The following is a 27,909-nucleotide window of genomic DNA, read 5'->3' as shown; positions in this document are numbered from 1 at the left end:
CTTGCCGCCGCGCCGCGCGTCCAGATGGGGCTCCTTTTCGAAAGGATGCTGCCTACTTCGAAGTCCCCTTATTCCCATGAGCTCATGGGAATAAGGGGACTTCGAAGTAGGCAGCATCCTTTCGAAAAGGAGCCCCGTCTGGACGCGCCGTGCGGCTGCAAGGAGCATCAATTTCGAAGCGCGGCTGCCTCCCGCATGCTAATGAAGCGCTGAATATGCATTTCAGCGCTTCATTAGTAAACTTCGAAATGGCCATTTGCATGGCCATTTCGAAGTTTGGGGCATGTGTAGACGTAGCGTTAACTGAAACTAACATGGCTTTGCAAAATCTGTTGGGAGTGAAAAAATGTGCTGTCAAATTATGTGTTGCAGCTAACACGGAAATCCACTTGTCTTCCTATCAGCCTGTTGTTTAAAAACATCTCCATCTTCTGCACTGACTGGTTACCTAGTTTTTTTCCTTCGTTCTAGGAAATGTCTTTTTGTATAGGCTAGGGACTGCTTTCCATTTTAGTCATCAATGGCCAGTGCTGATCTGCACCAATTGAGCAATCCTGCATTCATGTAGGAATAAACTAAGTTGGGGCTAATCACGGCGTTCCTTGTCTACAGTTTCAAGCAATTAAATCCCAAACACTGCGACGATCTAGAGTTTTTCTTTTAAATACTTTGAGAACAACAAGAAGTCCTGTGCAACTTGTAGACTAACAGATATTTTGGAGCATAAGCTTTCGTGGGCAAAGACTGATGAAGTGGGTCTTTGTCCACAAAAGCTTATGCTCCAAAATATCTCTTAGTCTGTATCTTTGAGAACAACAAGAAGTCCGGTGGCACCTTATAGACTAACACGGCTATCTCTCTGATTCTTTTAAATACTATTAGCCAACTAGGCAGGTGACTAGACACTCACCCTCTGTCTACACGTGTCCCTTCCTTTTGAAAGGGGCATGTTAATGAGCGGGTTCAAAAGATGCTAATGAGGTGCTGCAATGAATATGCAACACCTCATTGGCATAATGGTGCTATCAGATAGGAAGAAGGGCTTTCTAAAACTGGGGGGGGTTCCTTTCGGAAGGTCCCGTCTCTATGGGTGGCATGCGATTCGAAAAGCCGCTCTTTCAAATCGCCGCGGCTGCCATTATGCTAATGAGGCGCTGCATATTCATTGCAGCACCTCATTAGCATCTTTAGAACCCGCTCATTAACATGCCCCTTTCAAAAGCAAGGGGCATATGTAGACCCAGCCTCACTGAAGCCATACAACTAATTGCCTGGAGTTTGGTAGAAATCACTTGTCACTTGTTCCCACATCTTCGGAACCAGGTCACACTATGACTAGGTTTCATCGTGTAGCCAGAGCTGCCACACAAAACCAATAACCACAACAGATTAAGCCTTATTAACTAATGCTTTCCCTAGGAGCAGTGATCAACTTTCAAGTGCTATTTCCCATGAAAATAAAAAAAGAAAAACCCCATGTTTCTCATCTGAGCTGACTCATAAATCATGCCTGATCTTATTAGTGGTGGGTGAACAGAACCACTGTATTATCGCTAGGTGTGCTAATCATTTTTCTTGAGACAAACAGCCTCATCCTGTTTTTATGTGTGCCTGTGTGTGTTGTAAAGTTTTACTGTTAGCCGTAGGTCTAAAATCTTTGACGCTTGCCCTCAAACCAAAAACACAGGTTTGAAGAAAATCTGCTCAGCCTTTTTGTTATTAACTCAGGGTCAGAAAAGAACCCTGCTCGGTGTTTGCCAAATGGAGTCTTTGCATGTATATCACTACACGATATGAGCTTTGGCAAGATCCAGTGAAAAGATAGATAAGAACTAACAGTAAAAGAAATGACAAGTACTCAAGTCATTTTAATCATATGGGCCGTATTTACACTTACAAAAAACTTCAAAATGGCCATGCTAATGGCCAAATTGAAGAATACTAATGAGGCACTGAAATGAATATTCAGCACCTCATTAGCACGCCACCAGCCGCAACTCTTCAAAAGTTCCGCGGTTCCCTCACCTGTGGCTTGTCTACATGGGGGTCCTTTTCAAAAGGACCCTGCCAACATCAAAATAAGCTGATAGGAATAAGGGGATTTCGATTTTGGCAGGGTCCTTTTGAAAAGGAGCCCCATGTAGAAGAGCTGTGGGCGAGGGAACTATTGCACTTTTGAAGTGCCACAGCCAGCGACATGCTAATGAGGCACTGAATATTCATTTCAGCGCTTCATTACTATTCTTCGACTTGGCCATTAGCATGCCCATTTCGAAGTTTTTTGTAAGTGTAGATATAGCCATAGCATGACAGAGGTGTGCAAATTTATGTAGTTGTCTAGAGTTTTATCCATTGAAATACCTTCAGTAGATTACATGTTATATGATGTGGTGCATTTAGCTGAATTCATGATCCCATGCTTAGACGAGGCTCACATTGTAGATTGTTTGCCTCTTTTTAAAAAGGTAAATAAGGACATTAAATGCGTAATACTATATTAATGTTACAATGCAGATGAAAATTTTACGGCAGTAGACATAGGCAAATTGAAATACCCCAGCCTTAAAGAAATCACAAATTAGTCAGACTACAACCAAGTGCTACAGCACAAATATTAGCACAGAGTGTGTCATAAAATTAGTACATGGAATGCTATTTTTCAGTTCTGAGATGCATTGTAAACCCTCAGACAGTTCCACCAGAGCCGGCAGAGTTATCTGGATTTATGCTGGCGTAACTGAGGAACCAAAACCCCCCCTGCCAAAAATAGTCACAAAAACAACCTGGCTTGGCTGTGTGTAACAGGTTAGCCACAACGGCTCTTGTGCAGGGGTGGTTGGAGAGTTATTATTTTACATATGCTCATTTCAAATGCTTAGAGATATTTTAGATGTTGCAAAAGATACTGACTGGCCTCTAAAACACTGAGAGGTGACAAGCAGCAGGTAGGCTGTGTCAGTCAGGGCCAGCTAATTCATCATAATTTGCATCCCCTTTTGTACGCTCTTCTGCAACAATGCCGTTTGAAGGCAAATACGTGCAAGTACCATCAATCAAACCACTAGAAGTGCGATTTGTCTCCTTCCGATAACTGTCATTATCAGAGCCGAAGTTAAACCAAGCCAATTCTCTGCTGCATTTTGTTACTTCAAAAGCTGCTAAGCAAGTGTGCGTCTCCCAAGTGTGTTGTAATTGGGGGGACCTTTCCATGGCCAGGCTGTGATCTCAGTCACTGTTGATGGTGCCTAGTAAGCCCACGGAAACTGATGTGCACTGGCAATAATTGTGAGAACAATGTGACCAGCACAGTGGAGGCATTTAACTCAAGCTTATCTTTTTAGCTGTTAATATCAGTTTCCAAAATGCTACTGTAAGTCCTGTTGGAGTGTGCAGGAATAGCTTGGGTGGGGGTGACCCAATCAGCCTTGGTCATCCTCATGGGTCCTTTAACAGTCAATAATTTAACGTCAACAGTGACAAGTCATCACAAAAGGATGAGTTAAAAAACTGAACCCACTGCTCACCACCAAAGGCGGTGAGTAACTGAGGTTCATTTCCACTGCAGCAGCATGTAAAAAATCAATGGAAAAATCATCACCCTTGTGCCGGGTAGAGGCTAGGAAAGAGCTGGGCACTTACCAGTGGCTGTAGCTGCTTGTTGAGTCAGTCTGTCTGTCACTGCAGTGGCAGCCCCAAGTGAATATTTGGCTCCCAAGGTATTGGAAAACGTTCGGCATTCCAAGCAGTGTTAGGAGGGTGTACAGCTCTTCCTACTGGGTTGAGTGAATTTACGGTAAGCTTGATCTGTGGCTTGTCAGTTGCAGGCAAACCAGCTACCCTCCTTAACCTGGAGTTCTCATAAGCCACACCCTGATGTTTTCTTTGTGCTCCACAAAAGATGTCCTTAGTCTATTTCTTCCCCATTGTGGGTTGAGTAGTTGGATCACTAGGGCCTGTGTAAATGTCTTTTCTGTTTGGTTGGTTGATTGTTTTTTTTTTTTAAACTGTTAGCTTCTGTTAGGCAGAATGCCCAGTGCCTTGGCTGTTCCCTCCTTTGGCACTGCTGAGAACGACTGAGCCCAAGACAAGGCAGGTGAGAGTGAATGAGCTGCAGCCATAGTCCTGAACTCTATACTTGCCAGATCATCTGGCTTGGAGAGTAAAGGAGCATATCCTGCACTCACTGTGGAAGGCCTTGTTTTATCCTTCCACGGGGACTCTCCTGTGCAGAGATGGACAGGCTAGATCAAGCGGTTGTAATGTCTGCTTTCTTCCAGCCCACTTGCCATGTATGACAAGTATCACAGGGACAGTCATCTTAGTCTGTACCCGCAACAACAACCAGAAGTCCTGTGGCACCTTATAGATTAACAGATTTTTTTGGAGCATAAGCGTTTGTGGGCAAAGACCCAATTCATCAGATGATGTGCATCTGAAGCCCACAAAACCTTATACACCAACAAATCCGTTAATCGATAAGGTACCACAGGACTTCTCACTGTTCTTGACATGTGTGCAGCTGCCTACTAGGAGTTGCTAGAATTCTAGTGGATAGGCAGCAGTGTGATTGGCTGAGGAGAGAACTGGAGCGGAGCCCCGTCCCTCATCCCCTTAGTTGGGTTCACCGCATGCATTTCGTGGCCCAGAGGTGGGCTGGTCTTTCACTGCACCGTGCCTGGGGCGCCCCTCAGTACCAGCATAACCTCAAAGCCTGACCATGATTCTTTTCAGCAAAGAGGGCTGGAGCGAGACAGGTTGACATGCCTTGTTTCCGGATCTGGTGGAACAACCAGGGGCCCAGGAGAGAGAAGAATTCTGCCCTGTGGCTGCTGTTTTTCTTGGGCTCACTTCATGGGGATGTCCATACCATGGCCTCTGTGGTGAGCAGATTAGGACCAGTCTGCAGGACTGATCTGTGGGGTGCTGTAATGTGACTGTAACATGAACTGGAGATGATGTTGGTTAAGGAACCCATGAAACTGGGCATAACAGCTGTTGAGTTTGTCTGGCACGGGCAGCTTAGTCATTTATAGAATGGATTTGAGAATTGCAGGGACAGGGGATAATGCCTGGTCTTGTACCTAGGCTTGGAGGGCTACATTTTGTTCACTGAATGCTGTGACCTGAGCTTGCCATTCCCCAACAATGTCTAAAAAAGTGAATTAGGCTCCTGCCAGGGCTCTTCTGTAGGGAAGCCTCACAGCATAACTCCTCCTGGCTTCTGCTGTTACCCAGCCCTGTATGGGCATTGTCAACTAGGGGTCAGAACAGGAGTCTGGCCTACTGGTCTGACCGGAAACAGAGAGTGGAACTAGGGTGTGGCCAGGGGACAAGCCAATGGTCAGAGGCAGGAGCCAAAACAGAATCAAAGGACAGAGCAATTATCATTGTCAACAGACAAATCAGTGCTTGGAACCAGGAGTTCTGAAGACGTTGGGGACTAAGACAGGAGCAGGAGCAGACACAGGTTGGAGCAAGCACTGGTACGGAAAGCAGATTTGGTGCAACTGCAGATGTGGATTGAGCAGACATTAGCCGTGTCTACACGTGCACGCTACTTCGAAGTAGCGGCACTAACTTCGAAATAGCGCCCGTCACGGCTACACGTGTCGAGCGCTATTTCGAAGTTAACATCGACGTTAGGCGGCAAGACGTCGAAGCCGCTAACCCCATGAGGCGATAGGAATAGCGCCCTACTTCGACGTTCAGCGTCGAAGTAGGGACTGTGTAGCCGTTGCGCGTCCCGCAACATCGAAATTGCGGGGTCCGCCATGGCGGCCATCAGCTGAGAGGTTGAGAGATGTGCTCTCTCCAGCCCCTGCGGGGCTCTATGGTCATTGTGTGCAGCAGCCCTTAGCCCAGGGCTTCTGGCTGCTGCTGCCGCAGCTGGGGATCCATGCTGCATGCGCAGGGTCTGCAACCAGTTGTCGGCTCTGTGGATCTTGTGTTGTTTAGTGCAACTGTGTCTGGGAGGGGCCCTTTAAGGGAGCAGCTGGCTGTTGAGTCCGCCCTGTGACCCTGTCTGCAGCTGTGCCTGGCACCCTTATTTCGATGTGTGCTACTTTTGCGTGTAGACATTCCCTCGCTGTGCCTATTTCGATGTGGTGCTGCACAACGTCGAAGTTGAACGTCGACGTTGCCAGCCCTGGAGGACGTGTAGACGTTATTCATCGAAATAGCCTATTTCGATGTCACTATATCGAAATAAGCTACTTCGAAGTAGGCTTCACGTGTAGACGTAGCCATTGTGTTACTGCTGCCAGGCTAAAACAGGGATCTGTTGGCTGTCCTGTCCCATCAGAGAGCACAGTCTCTTACTGAGGGTTCACTGGGCCCAACCAAGCTCATTGTGTTGCTAGGCAACCATGCAAGAAACCATCCAACTTGCACCTCTACTGTTTAAACGCTAGTGAAGATAAAAACCTGCTACCACTTCTCACTTATGGAGTTACTTCTTTAAAGTCGTGGATGTCTCTGTGTCATAGAAGGTGACACGTTCCCACTGTGCTAATGACTTGTGGTGGGAGTTACTGCATTTAGCTGCTTTCGGGGGTGAAGGCAGTGGAGTACGTAGGCAAAGTTGGCACAGCTTAGAGTGACATTAACTTACACAGGAACTGTCCATGTGTGTTCCAAGACCTTCCATGGGGAACACACTGCAGACAGACTGCTTTTCAGACTCCTTTCCCTCTGACTCTCTCCAGCCCTGTACCTAGAGGTCAGTGGTTGTCAACCAGTGTGCCATGACACACTGGTGTGCCGTGAGCACTGTCCAAGTGTACCACGGAATTTCATCAATTTCCCCTTGCTGTGGTTCTTTGCAGAGCAATTGCAGAAGGTGGGGGGAAGAGATTGACTAGCGGGGGCTCAAGTAGCAAGGCTGTCTGAGTCAGCTATTCCAAGGTTCATCAATTCCTCCCCCCACCCCAGTGTTCTTTACAGAGCCCTCGTGAGGGGAAATGTGGACCCTGTGGAATCCCATTTGAACCGGGGGGCAGTTGAAATGGTATTTCCTGGCCCAAATGAGCTGTAGCGAACCTGCCCCCACTCCCTGCTGTGACACAGGGCAGCAAGGAAGGGCAGGAGCCTGTTGAAGCTGGGACACAGTTTAAAGGCGGGGGCGGGGAGACGGCTTTCAGTGGTTACTCATTTATTCAACATCCCTAGAATGGCGTTGAGCAGATTTTGAAAAAGTGTCTGTGCTCGCTGTGGTGGATTTGAAACATTAATGCATTTAATCCTGGTTTAACTTTTTGTACGCACTACTGTGTTGCAAACCTCCCTTAAACAACTGTAACCGTGTTAAATGTAAGTAATGTGACATTAATGAACAATCCATTCCCCTGAAAAAGTGGGTGTGCCATGGACTTGTTTGTCCCATTGAAGTGTGCCGGGTTAGTGAAGAAGTTGGGAACCACTGCATGCACAGGTGATGTCAGAATGTGAAATTGAAGCCGATGCTATACTTCCCTTATATGCACCACTTTTTCCACACAGGAGGAGGACATTCATTCCACTCACCATAGTATGGAATAGACAGAAATACATGAGGATAGGGATTGGAGTCTCTGATAATGTGATGTTCAGCGTATTCTTTTTTCTGGTTCATTTATAGAACACTTTGCAATTCAAATAATGTATACATTTCACTTCCCTCTGTTAAGTAGGAAGGTAGCTTTGAAATCTGCTCACATCTCCACAGGAAGCCCATGCACACCAGCTGTTGAGGAAATACACTGAATCTGTGTGTGTTCCCAACAGCCCTTATCTCACCTATTCTCTGGACAGTGGCATCCACTTTAAAAGCTGTGCCGGTACCATGAAGTGGGAAGTTTACTCTCATCACAATCACTTCCCCGTTGACTCCCCATATACGAGACGACGTCCTATCTCTGAGTTTTTATTCATGGGGACAAGCTGACTTCTGGGCTCAGCAGGATTTAGCCTGAACCCTTCAAAGCTCAGGATGAACATGAACTATGGACGTGGACATTAGACTGTTTTCATGACTGCATGCTTAGTAGGGAGAGGGCAGCTGTGGTGCAAGGATGTTAAGATGAGCGAAACTGGTATTAGTACAGACTTAGCTGTCTGCACTCAACTGTTGGGTCATCTGCTAAACATCTAAGGCTTGGTCTACACTAGGAAAATAAGTCAATTTCAGAGACATAATTGTAGCTACAGCAGTTGTGTAGCTTGAATCAACTTAGCTGCACTCAACTTACCTGGCCATCCTCACTGAGGAAGGTTGATGGGAGAGTTTTCATCCATCGACCTCCCTCACTCCACACAATAGCTGCTGTTGGTGTCAACTGCTGGCCCTGATAGGGCGATTATGAGTTTCCCTACCAGACATGCAAAATCAAACTCCAGAAGATTGACCATGAGCAGTCCAATCTTCCGTGTAATTTAGATGTGGCCTAAGTTTGTTGGAGAGGAGACCTCTGCTTTCTTGTTGTGCTCAGTCCTATGTCAGGGTTTTCCTGTCATCCAGCTATAACTTGATTGACTTCAGTGAAATCATATCTTGGTTTACTTTACCATTAGTCAGAGACAAATCTGAGTTACAAAACAGCTCATGATTTTACTCTCATGGTGAATTTCCTCATTCTGACTCAGGGGAAGCAGGGCTTGGAAGTACAGCAGCGGATGGGAGACAAAGTGTGAGCTTGGGGCCTGGTTCTGTCCCAACTTCCTGACAAGTCACTTAAATCTCTCTTTACCTCAGTTTTGATCTGTAAACATAGAGCTAGTCATGATTCCTTTCGCCTACACTTTGCCTATCTTCTCTGTTCACAAGGCAAGCTCTTTGCGGTAGGCCTGTCCCTTACTGTATGCATGTTCAGTGGTTAGCACAGTGGGGCTGCAGTCCTGGTCTTGGCCCTTGGGTGTTACTGTATTGCACATAGTAGCCGTGACCTGAGCTAAAAAGAGTTTGCTGTGGGAGGCAAGTTTACAAGGGTCAGACTTGTACCTGTTGTGCTGTTTCAGAGTATTTTTTAATAATGGTTTTCTTCCCTTTCGCTATAGAAACTACCCATGTACTGTAATTCAGTGACTTTTGATGACTCAGAAGACCTGATATGTTTGATGCCTGGTTTGAAGAACAAACATCAAATTTGCATCTTAGCTATGTGAGCCCAGCTCTCCCTGACCCCAGTGGGAGAATACTGGCAATATGAGTAGTGGGGGTGAAAGCTGACATGGAACAGGGTTTAAATTCAGTAAGAGCTGTCGAAAATGGAGCTACAGAAAATGTTTTCACACTCTCAGAGACCCAGCTTCTCCTGGGACTAGAAGCCCTGAAGCCTGGCATGCCTTGCAGGCAAAAGCCCTGAGATTTGGTGCCTCCCCCCAACAGTTGTGGGGCTGGAGCCCTGGGCTCCCCAGCCCCCACACTCCACGGGCCTAAATCTCTGAGCCCCTGCATCCCTCCCCCCAGTATGGGATTTAAGTCCTAAGCTCCACCACCACCCTACTGTGGAGCTAAAACCCTGGGATCTCCCTCTCTGCAGCTGAAGTCCATAGCCCCGCTGCCCCACAGAACACAAGCCCTAGCCCCACAACAGGGCAGAAGTCCTAAGCTCCCTACCTTCCCTAGTCCAGTGGCCAAAGCCTGGAGCCTTGAGAGCCTCATACCCCTGCAGGCCCTGGAGTTTTTATGGCACGGGGAAGCATGGGTGGATCCAGAAGTTATAGGAAGTTAAGCCCTGGTAAGGAAAGAATCAGCTTGGCCTCCTGTCTGCTTGTACATTTGCATTCAGAAAATCTTCCCTCCCACTATTGCTATAGGACGGAGATGAATAAATGTTATGAATAAAGCTAAACGCTTTTCCTTGGCCTGGGTACAGTAGCTGTCATTGAAATTCAGCATTTGCTATTTGTTACGATGAATGGCTGAGATCCCACAGTCATCTCTATACTTAGAGCAGGAAATAAACATGGGAATTGTGTGATATCTGCTGGCAAGTGTTGATGTTTGGTGGCGGACAATAAATTTATGATGGCATATCATAACGCCAGACATCACAGGTAGGTCTTTGCTTAGACGATTTCTTTTCAGTATACATAACGATATAAATGAGGCCAACTCCCATGGCGATACTGTGGGCAAAATTCTCCACAATTCATGGAAACAGGTGAAGCTTCCCTGTTGAAGACAATGAGCTGGGCATCTAACTATGTCAGTGTGAAATATATCACTATAGTGAGGCAGTGTGAGAAAGTGTTAAAAAAAACAGCTTCTCAAGATTCTGGAGACAATTTGTTGTTAGCCTGGTGAATAGTTTGAATAGTAACAGAGAGATAGCTGTGTTAGTCTATATTCTATCAAAACAAAAAGGCAGTCCAGTAGCACTTTAAAGACTAACAAAATAATGTATTAGGTGGTGAGCTTTCGTGGGACAGACCCAGTGGGTCTGTCCCACGAAAGCTCACCACCTAATACATTATTTTGTTAGTCTTTAAAGTGCTACTGGACTGCCTTTTTGTATTGTTAGCCGTGTTCCTAAAAGCTGGCACTTCTATTCACTGCTGATGTGAGCTTTAAGGTTAATTATCCATCCCCAAAGCCCCAGGACAGAGCACAATGTAATGTTTAGCAGAATGGCTGCTCACATTCACTCTCTGTGAACCTTTCTCCCCTAAACCTCCATTTCTCAGTATGAATGATGTTAGTATGTTAAGTAACTTAAGTGATAAGATGGGGGAGATCATATCTTTTTCTGGGACAGGTTCTGTTGGGAAGAGAGAGAGAGAGAAGCTTTCAAGCTACACAGAGCTCTTCTTCAGATCTAGGAAGAGACACTCAGGCTGTATATACACTTGCTTAACCACCCTTTTGTCATTCACTCTTGGGCTTTACCCTCCCAGCCCCCAGGAACAGCAAAGCTTTGCCATGGCAAGTGCATGCATGAATGTGCCTTGTTGGCAGACGCACTCTCATATCAACCCGCTCCTTGGGGTTAGAATTATTCTGTTGGCCAAGGTGCTGACAAACAGCTTCCACCCATGCTAACTTTTGGTGATGGGGCTATGTCAACGCAGCCTTGTCACTAAAAGCAGCATAGTGTACATACCCTCTGAGTGTCCCAGAGCATCAAATAGGTATTTTAATACGAGTAATTAGCACATATTCTAAGGCAGGGATCAGCAACCATTCTGAGGCAGAGTGCTGAAATTTGACTTTTTGACCTCTATGTACAGTCCAAGTGCTGGTGATACTTTTAAAAGTCACCCATAGTCCTTCTTACAACAGCTTCGGTAATAAATAAATCAAGATGCGGAACATTACTGTTTAGGTGGCGGTTGGTGGCATCAGTGGGTCTTTGTTAATCCACAGGCTTTGAGCAAGCTCCCGGTTGCATGGGGGAAGAGGGACGGGGCTGAGCTCCCACCTTGCATGCCGATGAAAATAGGCTCACGTGCCACTCTTGGCACTTGTGCTGGGGATTTGTCACCCCTACAGTAAGGGACCATTAAGGTGAAGTGACTCGTTAACGCCCTTGTAATCACAGAACAAAAGGGTGAGATGAGAGGGTTACAGACTGTCGCACTAAGCCATAAAATCCATTTCATTAAGAGAATCGTTTGCTGTGTTGCACAGTTATGAATTTAATTTCCCAGGCTTAGTTTTTGAAGGAGTTGTGCAGGTTTCCATTGAGGAGAAGGCCTGGTAGGACAGCTTTTAAGGGATCTCTTTGTGAAAAGGGTATTCTTGGCATTTATCACTTCTCTGGGTGAGTTCATAAAAGAGTGTAGAGATTGTCTGGGTCCACCCACATAGCGGCTATTGGCTCATTTAGTGTACCGGATGAAGTACACCACATTTTGTGATAGGCATGTGTAGGACCCATGGTTCCTTGAAGGTTTGTAATAGTGGGAGTGTTGATCATTGGAGCACCAGAGATATGTCTGGAGGTTTTGCATCTGTAGTGCTGGCATGGCATGATATTGCTTTGAGTTGGTGTGGTCTGCATGGGGCTACTTATGATGACCTTGGAGAGGTTAAAGGTTTGTTTGAAGGTCAGAAAAGGAGATTGCTGAAAGACATCTTTCAGGATGGTGCCTGTGATGAATGGGAGGGCTACTACCCCATTGCTAGACATCCCAGTATTCAGTTAAATAAATTGCCTGTAAAGGGTTAAACCCAGAAATTGTGGGTCCCTGAAAATCTCCATGAAGTGTTAGCAATGAGCCCCTGGGAAGAGAGAGTGGGATTTTTAAACTGAAGCAGTGATTTGCCTGTGGCAGTCCTTCGTGTGGCCAGTGGAGACACACAAGCTACGTCTACACGGGTATGCTACATCGAAATAGCTTATTTCGATGTAGTGAAATCGAAATAAGCTATTTCGATGAATAGCGTCTACACGTCCTCCAGGGCTGGTGCCGTCGACATTCAACGTCGACATTGGGCAGCACTACATCGAAGTAGGCGCTGCAGGGGAGCGTCTAGATGCCCAAGCAGCCCACATCAAAATAAGGGTGCCAGGAACAGCTGTAGACAGGGTCACAGGGCGGACTAGCACTTCCGGGGCAACAGCTAGCTGCTCCCTTAAAGGGCCCCTCCCAGACACACTTGCACTAGACAGCACAAGATCCACAGAGCCGACAACTGGTTGCAGACCCTGTGCATGCAGCATGGATCCCCAGCTACAGCAGCAGCAGCCAGAAGCCCTGGGCTAAGGGCTGCTGCACATGGTGACCATAGAGCCCGGCAGGGGCTGGAGAGAGTGTCTCTCAACCCCTCAGCTGATGGCTGCCATGGCAGACCCCGCTATTTCGATGTTGTGGGACGCGGATCATCTACACATGCCCTACTTCGACGTTCAACGTCGAAGTAGGGCGCTATTCCTATCTCCTGTTGGGGATAGCGACTTCGACGTCTCGCCGCCTTACGTTGATTTCAACTTCGAAATAGCACTCGCCACATGTAGACGTGGCAGGCGCTATTTCGAAGTTGGCACGGCTACTTCGAAGTAACTGGCTCGTGTAGACGCAGCTACAGAGATAGAGTAAATCTGGAACTAGTCATGGAATTTCTCAGTGATATCCATACCTAGAAAGGAATCTTGGAATAACAGATGTGTGAGTAGAAAGGAAATGTTTAATCAGATTATTTCTTTATAAGTCTAGATTTGGTTTGTGGGACCTCTCAGGCTGATGTACCTCTTCAAGTGAATCCTAAGGAAATGATTCCGTGTGTTTTAAATCTGACTTTTTAATTATTTAGTTATGTAACATCTAGCAATCAAGTGTACTTACCAAGTAAGTCTTTGATAGCAACACCATCTCCTTCACTATAGTCTGATTCCTATGGCCTACCTATTTTTTCATAGAGCTGGAAAGGACCTTGAGAGGTCATTGAGTCCAATCTCTGGCCCTCTTGGGAGGACCTAGCACCATCCATGGCAATTTTTTTCCCCCACCCCCACCTATTTGCCCCAGATCCCTAAATGGCCCCTTCAAGGATTGAACTTACAACTCTGAGTTGAGTTGGCACACACTCAAACAACTGAGCCAGCCCTCCCCCTGCACGTAGGGAGTGCTGAGTGCCTGCACCTGTGACTGAAGTGTCAGGTGCAACAAAATTACAGTTTGTTTTCAAGCTCTCTCCTGAGGGAGGTACCTAAGATTTCTTAAAAGAATGGAAGAGGAGAGTGATACAGGGTTAAGAGATCAGCGTACATACAAATATGTAGAAAGTCCTTAAGTCAGTTTTCTAACAGAGGTGGTGAGGCTGGTGGTTTGTAACAGTCTCTCTGGAATCAGTTTAAGAGGTTATTAGTCCAATAAGCAGTCCAGCTGCAGCGTTTGTTCAACTTCTTCCATGAGAGTTCCAGGGTAAATGCAGAGTAAATCGGGGCCTTCAGTTTTGTATCTTCCTTGGCAAAATTTAAGCAAACCTTGAGACATAAAGGATGAATCTCAAAGCTTCTTTTATAGCTGAGGAAAGGGAGGTGCTGCTACCATGTGTCATCTCTATTCAATGGGTCCCTTCTCAGACAATGTATTAAGCAATAGCCATTCAAACTGCTGCGACAGTTCATATAACATAATTAAGCTGAAGACAATGCAAGCAGTAATATTTATTGCAGTATCTTACGTCTGCAAATTTTGAATCAGTAAAAAAACATTCAAAGGCAGCAATGGGATTTTAGCACCTGCAAGCTAAATAGATTGCGTTGTAGTTCAGCTAGCAAGATACAGTACAGGTAAAATCAGTACCTGTGCAATCGGCGTATATTCTTAATTCTCTAGCAATGCGGGAAAACATGTTAAAGATTTAAATCTATTTAAATATGGCTTCATTACTAGCTACAAGGAGTAGCCTTGTTTTCCATTTCACTATCCTGTTAAGTTGTTATGGATCATACACCACTTGACCGGTCCTAGCAGTATCACTACCCTACAATCTGCTTTTAAGTAAGAAAAACTCCTCTACCATGTTTCCACTACAAAATTAAGGTGAATCTTAAGTTATGTTGATGTTCATAAACCATTATAATTACATCACTCATGTGTGTTCACACAATGCTCCTTGTGTCAGAGGAACCTGTCCACAGTCTCTCTCTAGCACCGAGAGAGAGATAGCGGTAAACTGTGGATAGGTCTTTCACTGTGAAACTTGCTGCTTTCTGCCATTAGGAACTGGAAATGGATCACACTGCCCTGTAAGGGGAGGTTCACCATGCCATGATCCACTTTTCTCCAGCCCATTGTTCCAAGGGCTTCTGAGTGCATCTCAAGCCATTTTTCAGCTGCCCTGAAAACTTTCTGCCTGCCATTTCTGCCTGAAACCATAGGCCCTGCGCTGTTTGCCAGTCTTGTGATAAGCATTGTGAACGCAATTCTGCAGTATTTCATGAGCTGCAAAACTAAATTGGAGTCTGTGCTGCCTGACCAACTGTGTGCCATGGAAAGGAACATTTCAAGGTTGATGGAGGGTGTTCATCGCCAAGGCTGGCCTACAGCACTGCCATTTTGGGTGCCACACCAGAGGAACAGTCCATCTCCCTTGCCTTTCGGTAAGCCCGCCTCAGCTTCTTGATCTTAGCATGGCACTGTGTGTGCCTTTCATGGCCCTTCTCATCCACACAGCAAGCAATCTGGTTGTGGGTGCCAGAATTCCTGTGGCTGGACCAGAGCTGTGACTGCACAGCCTTGGCTCCCCCTGGATCCACCCCAGATAGGAGTGTATCTTCTAGGGAAAGCTGGTGCAATCAGCTGGGAAGATGAAATGTGAACTGGCCACACCAGCCAAACAAGAAGCAGTATTTTAAAACATCCCAGCGCTTTAAAGGTGGAGGGGCACGTGCCTGAGTACCCAGCTGCAGGGCAGCGGAGTAGAAGCTGTTTATCGCAGAGGTCATGATAGGCATTGTGGGACACCTCCTGGAGACCATTAGGGTGACATACACAAGCATTGGGTCTACCCTAACTTTGTCTTGCTCTAACTTTAAAGGCCTTGTCTATACTACGCAGTTTTGCTGATGGAACGGTGGTGGCGAACACACGGCAATGCTACTTTTCTCAGCAAAACTTCCCTGTCTTGCTGAAAAAAAATAAAATCACCTTGCTGAGAGGCGTAAAGCTTTTTTGTGGCAAAGTTAAAAGAGCAAAGTGGCAATGTAGCCGCTACCATTTGTTGTGTTGCCGTTGCCATAACTGGTCTCCACCTCTGTTCCACAGCACTTCCACGCTCTGCTTACAGTTTTGAACGTGGCTGCCCTGCATGCCACCTCCCCGGGGCCCCTTTCCTTGCAAACTTTAGGGAAGTTCCGGCAGCTGAACATGCTGCTTCACTCTGGCAGAAAAGAGTGATGATTTATGTGAAAATAGGCTTCCTCTCCCCCCCCGCACTCCGAACACAGTGGCAGGCAGACTGCAAGTGTGGTGGGAGGGACGGGAATGCTTAGGGTTAATAGGCCTCTAATCTCACAAAACCAAACACCCTAGCCCTGTCCCGCTCCTTCCCTGAGGCCCATCTCCCACTCGCTCCCCCCTCCTTCACTCACTCGGCTGGAGCAGGAGACTGAGAGGGAATGAGGGCTCCAACAGGTGTGTCCTCTGGGGTGGGGCTAGAAATGAGGGGTTCAGAGTGTGGGAGTGGGTTGCAGGGTGGGGCAGGGAGTTGGGGTGTGGGAAGGAGTGAGGGCGCCATCTGGGGGTGTGGACTCTGGGGTGGGGCTGGGAATTGAAGGCTTCAGGCACAGGATAGGGCTGAGGGATTCAGAATGTGGCAGGGAGCTGTGAGTTGAGACAGGGTTTTGGGGTGTTGGGGGTGAGGGCTCTGGGTGCTGGCTCTGGAGTGGGAGCCAGGGGTGAGGGATTTGGGATGTGAGGGGGTGGTAGTGGGTTAGAGAGATGGGATTTGGATGCAGGAGGTGTGAGGATCTGGGGTGGGGCCCAGGATGAAGGGTACAGGGTGTGGGAGGAAGCTCTGCGCTGGGGCAAGGGGATTGGGTATGCAGGGGAGTGAGGGCTTTGGGGTGAGGCTAGGGATGAGTGATTTGGAGTATGGGAGGGGGTTCTCGGTCTGGGGGGCAGTTGGGACTCAGAGCTGGGGCACAGGCTTACCTCGGGCAGCTCCCAGACGGTGCAGCAGTGAGGATAAGACAGGCTCCCTGCTGCCCTGGCTCAGTGACCTCACTGTGCCCTGGAAGTGGCCAGCAGGTCTGATGCCTAGGCTGGAAGCAGGGGCAGAACCATGTACTTGGGCACCACCACCCCCAGTCCCCATTGGATGGGAACAGGCCCATGGGTGTGACGAGCCAGAGCTTGAAGCGGGGCAGCACACGAAGGCCTGCTGGCTGCTCCCAGTGCACACTGCAAATCCAGGATAAACAGAGACTAGCCTGCTTTAGTCCTGCACCACCACCAACTGACTTTTAACAACACACCATGCTGACCAGAACCACCAAGGCCCCTTTCTGATGGACTGTTCTGGTTGCAAAGTAGACACCCAGTCACCCTAGGAACGCTGTGTTGTGCAGAGCTGGGGAGGGAGGCAGGGTGCATCCTGATCCACCTGCCTCAGGATTTGTTACTTCCAGCTTCTATCTGAATTTAAAGAGACAGCATGAAGCCATGTCAGGGGCAGGGATAGTTCAGTGGCTTGAGCACTAGCCTGCTAAACCCAGCATCATGAGCTCAGCCCTTGAGGGAGCCATATAGGGGCCTGAGGCAAACAGGTTTGAAAAAAAAAAAAGAAAAACTTTCAGGAGTGGTGCTTAGTACTGCCAAAAGGGCAGGCAACTGGACTTGATAACCTTCCAAGGTCCCTTCCAGCTCTATGAGATGTGCATCTCCATATTGCCTACCTCAACACTAGAGACTTTTGTTGACAAAACTCAGAGTGGGTGCATCTACACTAGCCGGCTACTTTGAAGTAGCCAGCACAACATTGAAATAGCATGCGTCGCGTCTACACGCGCTTTGTGCTATTTCGACGTTGAAATCGACATTAGGCGGTGAGACATCAAAATTGCTATTCCTATCCGAAGATGGGAATAGCGCCCTACTTCGAAGTTCAACGTCGAAGTAGGGCATGTGTAGACGATCTGTGTCCTGCTACGTCGAAATAGCGGGGTCCTCCATGGTGGCCGTCAGCTGAGGGGTTGAGACACGCTCTGTCCAGCCTATGCGGGGCTCTATGGTCACCGCATGCAGCAGCCCTTAGCCCAGGGCTTCTGGCTGCTGCTGCTGCTGCAGCTGGGGGTCCATCCTGCATGCACAGGGTCTGCAACCGGTTGTCGGCTCTGTGGATTTTGTGCTGTGCAGGACAAGTGTGTCTGGGAGGGGCCCTTTAAGGGAGTGGCTTGGGGCTTTGCTGGCCCCTTATTTCGACGGGGAGCGCTTGTGTGTGTGGACGCTCCTCATTTCCTTCTGGGGCGGCTCCTTTCAACGTTCTCCGTCGCTACTTCGACATTGAACATCAACGGTACCAGCCCTGGAGGATGTGTAGACAATACGCATCAAAGTAGCCTATTTCGATGTTCTCACTTCGAAATAGGCTACTTCGACGTAGTGTGCTAGTGTAGACGTAGCCAGTATCTACACAAAAAATGCATTTTGTCGACACTCTGTCTGCCTACAGTGTTCTGCCTCTCCACAACGAGGAATAACGCCTTTGTTGACAGAAAAGCTGTGTAGATGCCCCAGGGGGCCCTCTGTCGACAGATAGGGCTTCTAGTTCACTGGGCAGCCCTGTTTGCTGAGCTTCTGGTTGGCCTGTCTCTTGAGAGAGTGGCCGGGCAGTCTGGCCGCTTTCTGTCGACAGAGCAGATTGATCTTTCAATCTGCTTTTGTGTGTGGATGCAATCTGTCAACAGAAGTTTTGCCAGAAGATCCCTTCTGACAGTAACTTCTACTGACAGATCACTGTTGTGTAGACGTAGCCATTCACTCTCCCCAACACGCACACTTCCCCAAAACACACCATTTTTGTCTCTTCCCCACCACATACGCACAGTTCAGTTGAAAAGCAATTGTCAGTCTAGTGGGATGCTGATGGAACAATGGGATTAAGAAACCTGCATCATGTAACACTGTACCTCCTCCATGAACCATTGCAATCCTTCCAAAGCACCCTGCAACTAGTTGCACAGTAGGGGTATGTTTGCACAGAAAAGTTATTTCAAAATAACATCTGTCTAGGCAAGCGTCTACACAATGCAATCGCTATTTTGAAATAATTTTGAAATAGTGGATGGCTTATTTCGAATTTGGTAAGCCTCATTGTATGAGGAATAGTGCCATTCTGAAATAGATATTTCAAAACAGGGGCTGTGTAGACAGGGAATCGGGGCTATTTTCAAGTAAACTATTCGGGAATTGTTTATTCCAAAATAATTCTACTGTGTAGACATAGTGTTTCGGATTGAGGGCTTTCATTTGAAATAGGCTGTATTGTGTGTAGACACACTATTTTGGAATATGTTTTGCTTATTCTGGGGCTTCCCTGTAGTGTAGCCACATTATTCTGGAATAGCTTACTTTGGAATAATAGCTCCAGAATAAACTCTTGCAGACTCACTTTGTTGTGTAGACATACCTTCAGATAGCAGCCCACAATGCACCTTTCTGTGTGTTAATGCAAAAGGCTGCGAGTGTGGATGAGCTCTGGTGACACAAGGAGCATGGTATGGCCATACAACAGCAATTTATTTAAAGCAGTATAACTTTAGCCCACAAGATTCTGCTCTGTCACGCTAGCGTAAATTCAAGGAAGCTACCTCAGCTTTCTTTTGCTGTAACTAAGAGCAGAATCTAGCTCACAGTTCTTACCCATCTTCATTCAAGCAAAAGCCCCAGTGGTAGCAATTAAGCATTCTGACTGACTAAGACTTGGTGAGATCGTGGAGGTCATGGAAAGTCACAGAATCTGTGGCTTTCCACGACTTGTGTTTCAAACATGGAGCATTATTCCTAGCTAATGCCTGGAGCCTGGGTGAAAGCTGACATCTGGCCTGCCTGCATCACAGTCACATAGCCTGCAATCTAGCTGTCCTATTTCTGCACAGCACATCAGACTATCACAGCTTCAAAATCTTCTGATGAGAATATAACAATCCCCAAGAAGTGACTGTAGTGAAGCACTGTGGCCTTCCCCTGCCCCAGCAGCAGAGGCATCCTCCAAGAGGCTTTGGTGGACACATCCAGAGTACCCTTGCCCTGCCTCTCCAGAGACTGATATACAAGGCTGGAGTTCCAGAGGTGGGGCATGGAGCTCATTAAAAGGGTGGACTCAGCCAAATGGTGGCCCCAGGCAGGTTCCTGAGAGTAGGCCTGAGAGCAGGAGTCGAATAGCCCATATCAAATCCACAAATAGCTCACTCTGGAGCAGGGCAGAGCAGAGCAGCAGGCAAACCAAGAGTCTAGAAGAAGAGGTGGCCACCCTGACCCGACCCCATAGACACATCCAGGGCTGCTGCTTGACCGCTACCCAGAGGGCCCTGATCTGCCTGAGTGCCCTGACCTGCTGCAGGCTCACTACCAGGAAGGCCCTAACCGCCCAAGTCCCTGGAGCTGCCATCTGCCACCTACCTGGAAGACGTGGCCCTGACCAACCTCCTGGACAACCCCGACTGGGACCCCGTGTTGGTGGAAGTGGAGGTAGGAAGTAGCCCGGGGGAACCCGCCAGACCCAGTGTCACTGTGTTGTAGCCTGGATCCCCACTGACCAACTGCTAGCGGTGGCTACTGTTGGGGTTTCAGGCTGGCGCAGAGTGGGTGAGCCTGCACCCCCTCACACTCTCCACAGAGTAGCAGACTTTTGCTTTTCCAGACCCACACTGACTTGCTGGTTTGCCTGCAGCTCTGCCCTGCTCCTGGGTGAGCTATTTACTCACTGCTTGTCTGCCCTACTGCAAGGAGCTACACTTGGAACGGACCGCTGCCTACCCTGCCTCAGGGCAAGGTGCTTACTTAGTGGTTGCCTGCTTAACCCAATTAAGGGGAACTGAGCTCCATAGTGACTGCTGCTTTGCCCTGAACCAGGCAGCTCCTAGACTGAAGAGAGAGGTGTTGTGGCCTTCCCACACCTCAGAGGGTGCGAGCCCTTAACACTCATCTCCACATTGACTCATAGGAAAAGTAGCAGATGAGGTCACAACCTTTCGGTATGAGAAATTGTGAGACAAGTCAGATTAGGTACAGAACAACGCTTAATCTACCAGTTATCCCAGGAAATGGTCACCAAATATCATGCAGTAAAAAAACCACTGCTTCTATTACCTCATGCAGAATTATCTAGATAGTTTGCTTTGCTGGCTTAGATGTTTTGGATCCGCAGATGTTAATGTAGTTTTCTTGCTGTTTGAGATATGTTCTTATTTTCTGACTATTAATACGCAGCAATTGCACTGTTTTAACCAAAGACTCTGCTCAATGTGGCTTCCACAGCTGGGCTGAAAAGGCAGGGTAAGGAGTATGCTACTCACAAGGTGAGTCCTGTCAGTGTGTGGAACTAGGGTAAGAACCCATGTCAGAGAAAGCCATTTGTCCTGGACTTCAAGTCAGCCTCTAACATTTGCTCATTTTCTGTTCGGGTCTAAGGATTAAGAAAGCAGCTTGTGGGGCAGTGAAAAAAAAAAGAGAAGAAAAACAAGCAAGGAGATGGATGCTATGACAGTAGTCATTTCTCTTTTAGCCATATTTTAGTCTCTGCCCTGACATAAGTGAGTTTGCAAGAGGAAGTTAGAACAGCATTCTTGAAACGATTGTAGTGGTTACAAATGTATCCCAACAATCAGATTATTAAAATGTGTTTGCCGTGATAATTGTATGGTACAGAACAACTTTAATATACAAATCCTCACAAAGAGCTGTAGAGTTGATTACTGGTTTTATTGTATGCTCTAGTACAAAATCTTCTCTTCAAGTAGACATGATCTAAGGATTTATTTTCCATAAAATGCTCTGCTCTCTCATGTACTAAACATGATCAGTCTGTTAAGTTGTTTTCATGTTGTTTCTGCTCGTATTAGGGCTGCTTATAGCAAAATGCTGAGCACTCCCGCGTAGGGCTGAGCACAATCAATGCCAGCACTGCCAACTCTCATAATTTTTGTCATGAGTCTCATCATAATTATTGTTTGTCTTACTTGGCGCCAGGATCTGGGACTTTAATTATGTGCTGATTTCAGCCTTCATTTGTAAAGTTTCACGCTCTCATGGTGTGGAGAAAGTTTCAAAGTGTGAGCCCAGGGCACCTGAATGGCTCTAAAAGCAGAAGGTGAATAGAAAGAATGGCAAAGCTGTTATTGTTACATCATATCATGATTTTAAAGACATTAATGATTTTTGGTGAGCTGAACTCATAATGTTGGAACGTTTGGGGATGGCAATACTGCAAGGCTCACTGAAAATCTGTGTTAGTTGAGGGCGCTCAGAATTTCTTTGGACGCTCAAGACCTTGTAAGGCCAAGCCCTCAGTAAGGTAATACAGCCTATATTGTTTGAACAAATGGCAATGTTGTTGCTTCTCCTTACATTCTGAGGCATTGTCATCCAAGTCCTCTATGCATAAGCTCGGTCATAACTCCACGCTGAGGACTTCTGCTTGCTATTTACTTTAAAGGGATGCTTACCAAACCTAAAATGACCACCAAGGGACATACAGTCTAGTGAAGCGCTTCTTTAACTCTGTTCCATGAACAACTCGCAGGTGTGCCGCAAGCATTTGGAAAAATACAGGGATGGTCTATATTTTTCTGTTATTAAAACCAGATACAATGTTACTTCTTCATTACTGTGATACCTAAGCAAATTTCTTTGTTTTCTGTTTGCCATATATGTTGCTGTTTTTTGTTTTTGTTTTTGTCTGACAACAATTTTTTAAGAAAATTTTCATAGGTGTGCCATAAAAGAATATGACAGTAAACCCTTGAAACACGTGGCTTCAAGTTGCACGTAACTCACTTTAATGCAAGTTAAGCACAACTTGACGCTGCTTGGTGGCTGTCAGCCTGCCTACTGGCCTGCAGCTGCAGGCAGCTAAGCAGGCCAAGAGCCCCTTCTCCCTGCTTCCCCCCTAGTGGCGCCACTCTCAGGCTGACAGCCCTATGACTGGGAGAAGGCAGGGAGAAGCAGCCAGGAAACTGACCAGCCCTGGTGGGCTGTTCAATTTCCTGGGTCCTTCAAGCGGCAGGGAGCTGGGAACCATGCATCAGCTTGGCACCAGCTCCCATCCACTTGCAGAGCCAGGAAACTGACCAGGGCAGCAGCCCAAGTAGTGGAGGGAAGCCGGGAGCCAGTCTGCTCCTGGTTCCTGGCTCCCCTCCACTGGCTGGAGCCAGGAAACTATCCAAGGCTGCTGTCCTGCTCAGTTTCCCAGCTCTGCAAGGAGAGCGAAGCTGGGAGCCAGACTGCTGCCTGGTTCCCAGCTCTCTGCTGCTTGCGGGACCCAGGAAACTGACGGTCAGTTTCCTGGTTCCCACCAGTGCAGGGCAGCCAGGAACCAGGCTGCCACTTGGTTCCTGTGTCCCCACTGTTTGCGGGACCTGGGAAACTGACAGCAAGTGGTGGAGAGACTGGAACCAGCTTGCCCTCTGGTTCCCAGCTCCCTGCCACTCTGGGAGCCAGGAAACAACACTGGTGGGCTGGTCAGTTTCCCAGCTCCTGCAAGCCCAGGGGAGCCAAGAACCAGTCTGCAGTCTGGTTCCCATCTCCCTGCAGACTCGCACAAATATTTGAGTAATGCGGGGTTGAAGGAACGCAACCCCCATGTAACTCAGGAGTATGTTGTATTGTTTGGCGTTCTGAGGTCTCAAAAAGTTTAAAGAAACACTGGTCTAGTGCATATTAGGGAGCAGAAAAGAGCAGATAGCAAAACTGTGCAATGCTTATGCCCAGACCTCATCAGTGAGAAGGATCGTCTTGTTGTTAGTGTTTATGGCACAGAAGAATAAGACAGGAGACCCTGACCTGGATTCTGTATCTGAATCTGTCACAATCTCCTTGTGCAATTGGAATACTGCTAAATTCATTCATGCCTGCAAGGTTCTTCTGACACTCATGAGCCACAGATACTATAGATGTGCAGGATTGCACAATGTGTGAGACAATCCCACCTCCAGTGACCAGAGTGAGAAAGTTTCTCTAAACTGTTCCTGAAACTTGGGTTCCCTTCCTTCTCTCTCTGCCTGACAGGCCTCTAGTAAATACTTCTTATGAACCATTTTGTTATGCCCAGCGTATATATCAGTTTATCATCAGTGATTCAGCCATCAGTTTGTTTGCTATAACCAGCTTTCCCAATTCTATTCAGGTTGAAAGGCAAATCTTGTATTCACAGAAGATTATAAATGTGAGCTATAAGATGTAATGTTTATTGATGCGTACATAATACAAACGTCTAATATTGAAGCATTCCATGGAGTATGGGACAAACTGTGCACATAGTTTAACCTTAAAAATCAAAGACCTAAAAAACAATATAAATCAACCCAGTTCAACAAGGTCCATGACTGCATTTAAAAAAAAATCTGACTAGAAACTATCATATTCCAATAATTCTGGTAATGTACCAGTTTTGCAAGTGGAATAAAAGTAAATCTGCATTCACCAAAGTAATTTATAAATCGAAGACTCAATAACAAAGTATTGTGGGAGACAAATCATTAATTTATATAGGTGAAAATCTGGAATAGCTCTGGTGAAGTGAACAGTTATTTGGACTTTAGAATTTATTTTTTATCCTCCTTAATTGGTCTGTATACATTCAGCATCATCTTATTTCTCTGCCTCTTATCAAATATTTCACTCTTTCAGCCAAAAGCATAGGGCATGATCTTCCAAGGTGCTGAGCGCTTTACAGGAAGGTACTGATCAGCCTTAATTTTCAGTGGAAGTTAAAAATGTTCAGCACCTTGCTGGATCAAGCCCTTTGTCAAATGAACATGCATATTCACCCTGTTGAGAAGGATCTTTCTTTTTCTCCCAGAATGAAAGAAGAATCACAGAGCACGGCATTGCTCTGGCCAGACTCCCCTTAACTCCAAAACCTGTTGGATATGGGTGAGGAATTTGGATAAACACTCAAAGTGAGAAGCACCCTAATTTATGACTTACACAGCACTGAATTCACTGCTCCTCCTCCACCCAGGCTCCCAGTAACTTCAAAAGGAGATTGGCAGAAGTTGGGCATCAATGAAGGATTTGGTTGCATACTCAAAGTGAGAATGTCCCTGATTTTTGATTGCCCCAGCAAAGCAGACCATATTGAGCTCCCGTCTTGAATATCATATACGGAAGCGTTCTGCTTTTGGCTCTTACCACTGCACTGAGTCACATCCTCCAAAATTTTAAACAGGGCTTTTCGGAATCTCTCCCCAGCAAATGCATAGAGGAAGGGGTTCAGGCAGCTATGAAAGAAGGCAATGAGCTGTGTTATCTGGAATGCAAGGTCGATATTGTCAGAGGTTTGGCAGCCATGTATGATGGTGTGAGTGTTGATGGTTTTAACCAGCACAATGCTGTTGTAAGGCAACTGGGAGAGGAGGAAAACTGCGATAATAAGGACGATTATCTTTAATGATTTTCGCTTTTGGGATCTTTTGGCTTGCAGAAGAGTGTGCGTTATAAAAGCATAACAAGTAACCATGACAAAAAGAGGAAGGAGGAATCCTATTATGAGTTTCAAAGCTAGGACAGTAACTTTGATGGCTCGGGTAACCGTGGGAGGGTACACCATCTTGCAAGTAGTTATATCGTTAGCTTGCTTAGATTCACTGTACACTATTTCTGGAATGCATAAGCCAATTGCAATCAGCCAAATGCCAAAGCTAACTACTTTACTGAGCAGGAGCCTTTTTCGTTTAGAGTTTTTAGCTTTCATTGCCTGGACAATCGAAATATACCTGTCAACACTAATGCACATTAGAACTAAGGTACAGCTGTAGAAGTTGATCTTATACATGCTATTGACAATTTTGCACATGAAATTCTTAAAGATCCAGCCATTTGATGCTGCTTTTGCCCAGAAAGGGAGGGTGAAAAGGAGCAGCAGGTCAGCAATGGCCAGGTGCAGCAGATATCTGTCCGTGATGTTCCTCCTGTATCTGTACTTCCAGTAGACGAGGATGACTAAGGTGTTACCCATGGTTCCAATGGAGAATATAGTCCAGAAGAATGCTGGCAGAAAACTTTGAGCGAACTGCCAGATGTGACTTTTTTCACAAATGCAATCTGTGTAGTTAAGCAGGCCAGCGTACAGGGGCAACACCAAGCTATAATCCATGTAATAATGCAGGTTAGCCAAATCATTCTGGGTCGTCTGCAGGGGAACATCAGGTTAATTATATGCTGATAAAATAATGAAATAAGAAACAGTGAAGGTGGAATTTTCGTAACTATTCAGACCTCTTTCTTTCACCCACAAAAAAATTCTCCTCCTATATCTCAGGATGTCCTATATCTCAGGATGTGTGGGACAGCCAGAAAGCTCTAAATCAGCTCTGACCTACTGGCGATTCCCCCCCTTGAAGGCAGCTCCCCGGGGATGTAAAGCCAGAACGCCATCTCCCCCACAATGCTGCACCACCTAGCAGAGTTGGTGCATCAAGGCGTAGAGGTGCAAGGAAGGGCTATAGCTGATGTGCTCTGCAGTCTTGCAGTATGGATGGGCCCATTGCCAGCCAGTACAGTTTACATTAGACAAGGATGGGGCCAGGCTGCATCCAGCCGATCATGCAGGATCTATGACAGACAATCTTGTGAAGCTCCTCTCGGCAGTGCCCGGAGGAAAGCAAGAGCAACAAGGAATGTAGCCAACATAGGCGCAAGGCTAAAATTTCATGGCCGACATGTCACTCTTGTGACATTTTTGCTGCATTAGAACTTTTGGCCTGGGCCTGAGTCTCCTCTTGCTTAAATTGGAGTAATACAGAGAAACTCCATTGTAATCAATGCGCCACTTTCTGACATAGGGTGGTCTGGCATCAGTGGAGCTTTGGCAGATTTACACCAGTGTAACAGAGATCAGACTCAGCCCAGTAGAGTTAGGCCTGTGTGAAAGAGGTGGGATCGCAATCAGGACATCTCTTTTGTACAACACAGCTATATAGTTATATCTCTCATTTTAGATCTATGTATAACATAAGCCAATGCTGGTGCTCTTTTAATACACCACTTCTAATCAGGCACCTAGAAGTCTTGTAAGAACAGCAACAGAGAGGTAGCCATGTTAGTCTGTACTCCACCAAAACAAAGCAGCAGTCATGTAGCACTTTAAAGACTAACAAAATGATTTATTCGGTGATGAACTTTTGTGGGACAGGATGAAGTGGGTTTGTCCCACGAAAACTCATCACTGAATAAATGACTTTGTTAGTCTTTAAAGTGCTACCTTTCTGCTGCTTTGTTTTGTAAGAACAGGTTATTTCCAGAGTGAGCAACTGAATCTTCTGACACGTGCCCATCTGTGGGGCATAGGCATGGCCCTGTGGCTAAACCACAGGTACAGGGATAGGCTAAGCTCTGCTCTTCCTGTTTGAATTTAGGCAAATCAGTGAAGTTCTCTGCTCCTAATTCCCCAGACGAGAACCTCAGCAGGAGGAAATTAATATAGCTGTCCCTGTACATCAGCTGAGGATCTGGCTCTCCCACAATACAGACAATGGCACTTAGCTCTCAGAAGTGTGTCATGATAATCTACTTTACAGCACTTAGCGGGAGCCAATAAGAAGGCAAAGTACAGTTTATCAGACAACTGATGTCCAGCATCTTTTGCCTGAACCAACCTAAAAGCCTGAGTGAGCCAAGTTGTTTGGTATGGCTGAAGCAGCCATGACTGAACAGGTGTTTATTGCTAGCTTGGACAGGACCAGTGTTGCCTGAAGCTGAGTGCTTGGGTGGTCACACAAGAGAGATTCAAGTGCTGCCCAGCTAGTTAGCAGAATGCCTACAGTCACCCAGAGGGGCAGTGTGTGTTTCTATTGGTGGTACACAGCCACACAAGCCATGGTGCGAATAGAAGACTTTATTTTGCCCACAGATGGGAAACATAACACTGGGCAAGGCAGCACAGTCCTATAACTTGCCCAGGGCAATGCAGTATAGCCTAAGTAAAAAACTGAAGGGGTGGAGGGAGAGAATAAGATTAGCTAGGAGCAGTAAATTTTTACTCACCGTGTTTGTAAATATCATCTGTAGTCAGATCTTTATTCAGGCTTGAAAACAACACTATGAACTTGACAAGGAATAAAGCGGGTAAGTAACATTTTAAAAAAAACAGACCTTCATGCAAGAGTTAGGTGAATGTAAAACCCAGAATCATAGAATCATAGAACACTAGAACTGGAAGGGACCTCGAGAGGTCATCGAGTCCTCTCCCCTGCCCTCATGGCAGGACCAAGTACTGTCTAAACCATCCCCAGTAGGTGTCTGTCTAACCTGCTCTTAAATATC

At 46.6% G+C, this 27,909-nt stretch overlaps 1 protein-coding gene across 1 annotated transcript; it reads right to left on the bottom strand.

Moving 5' to 3' along the window:
• Positions 1–24,562: 24,562 nt before the first annotated feature.
• LOC142009142 (C-C chemokine receptor type 9-like) lies at positions 24,563–27,648 on the bottom strand. The gene is made up of 2 exons (XM_074986719.1): positions 27,631–27,648; positions 24,563–25,777 (listed from the first exon to the last, which is right to left on the bottom strand). The coding sequence occupies exons 1-2, from the start codon at positions 27,646–27,648 to the stop codon at positions 24,563–24,565; spliced, it is 1,233 nt and encodes a 410-aa protein (XP_074842820.1).
• Positions 27,649–27,909: the final 261 nt, after the last annotated feature.

Source organism: Carettochelys insculpta, chromosome 2 (assembly GCF_033958435.1).
Source record: "Carettochelys insculpta isolate YL-2023 chromosome 2, ASM3395843v1, whole genome shotgun sequence".
Classification (NCBI taxonomy): Eukaryota; Metazoa; Chordata; order Testudines; family Carettochelyidae; genus Carettochelys; species Carettochelys insculpta.
The sequence above is the reverse complement of the archived record's forward strand: the minus strand, read 5'-3'. Positions and strand labels throughout refer to the sequence as shown.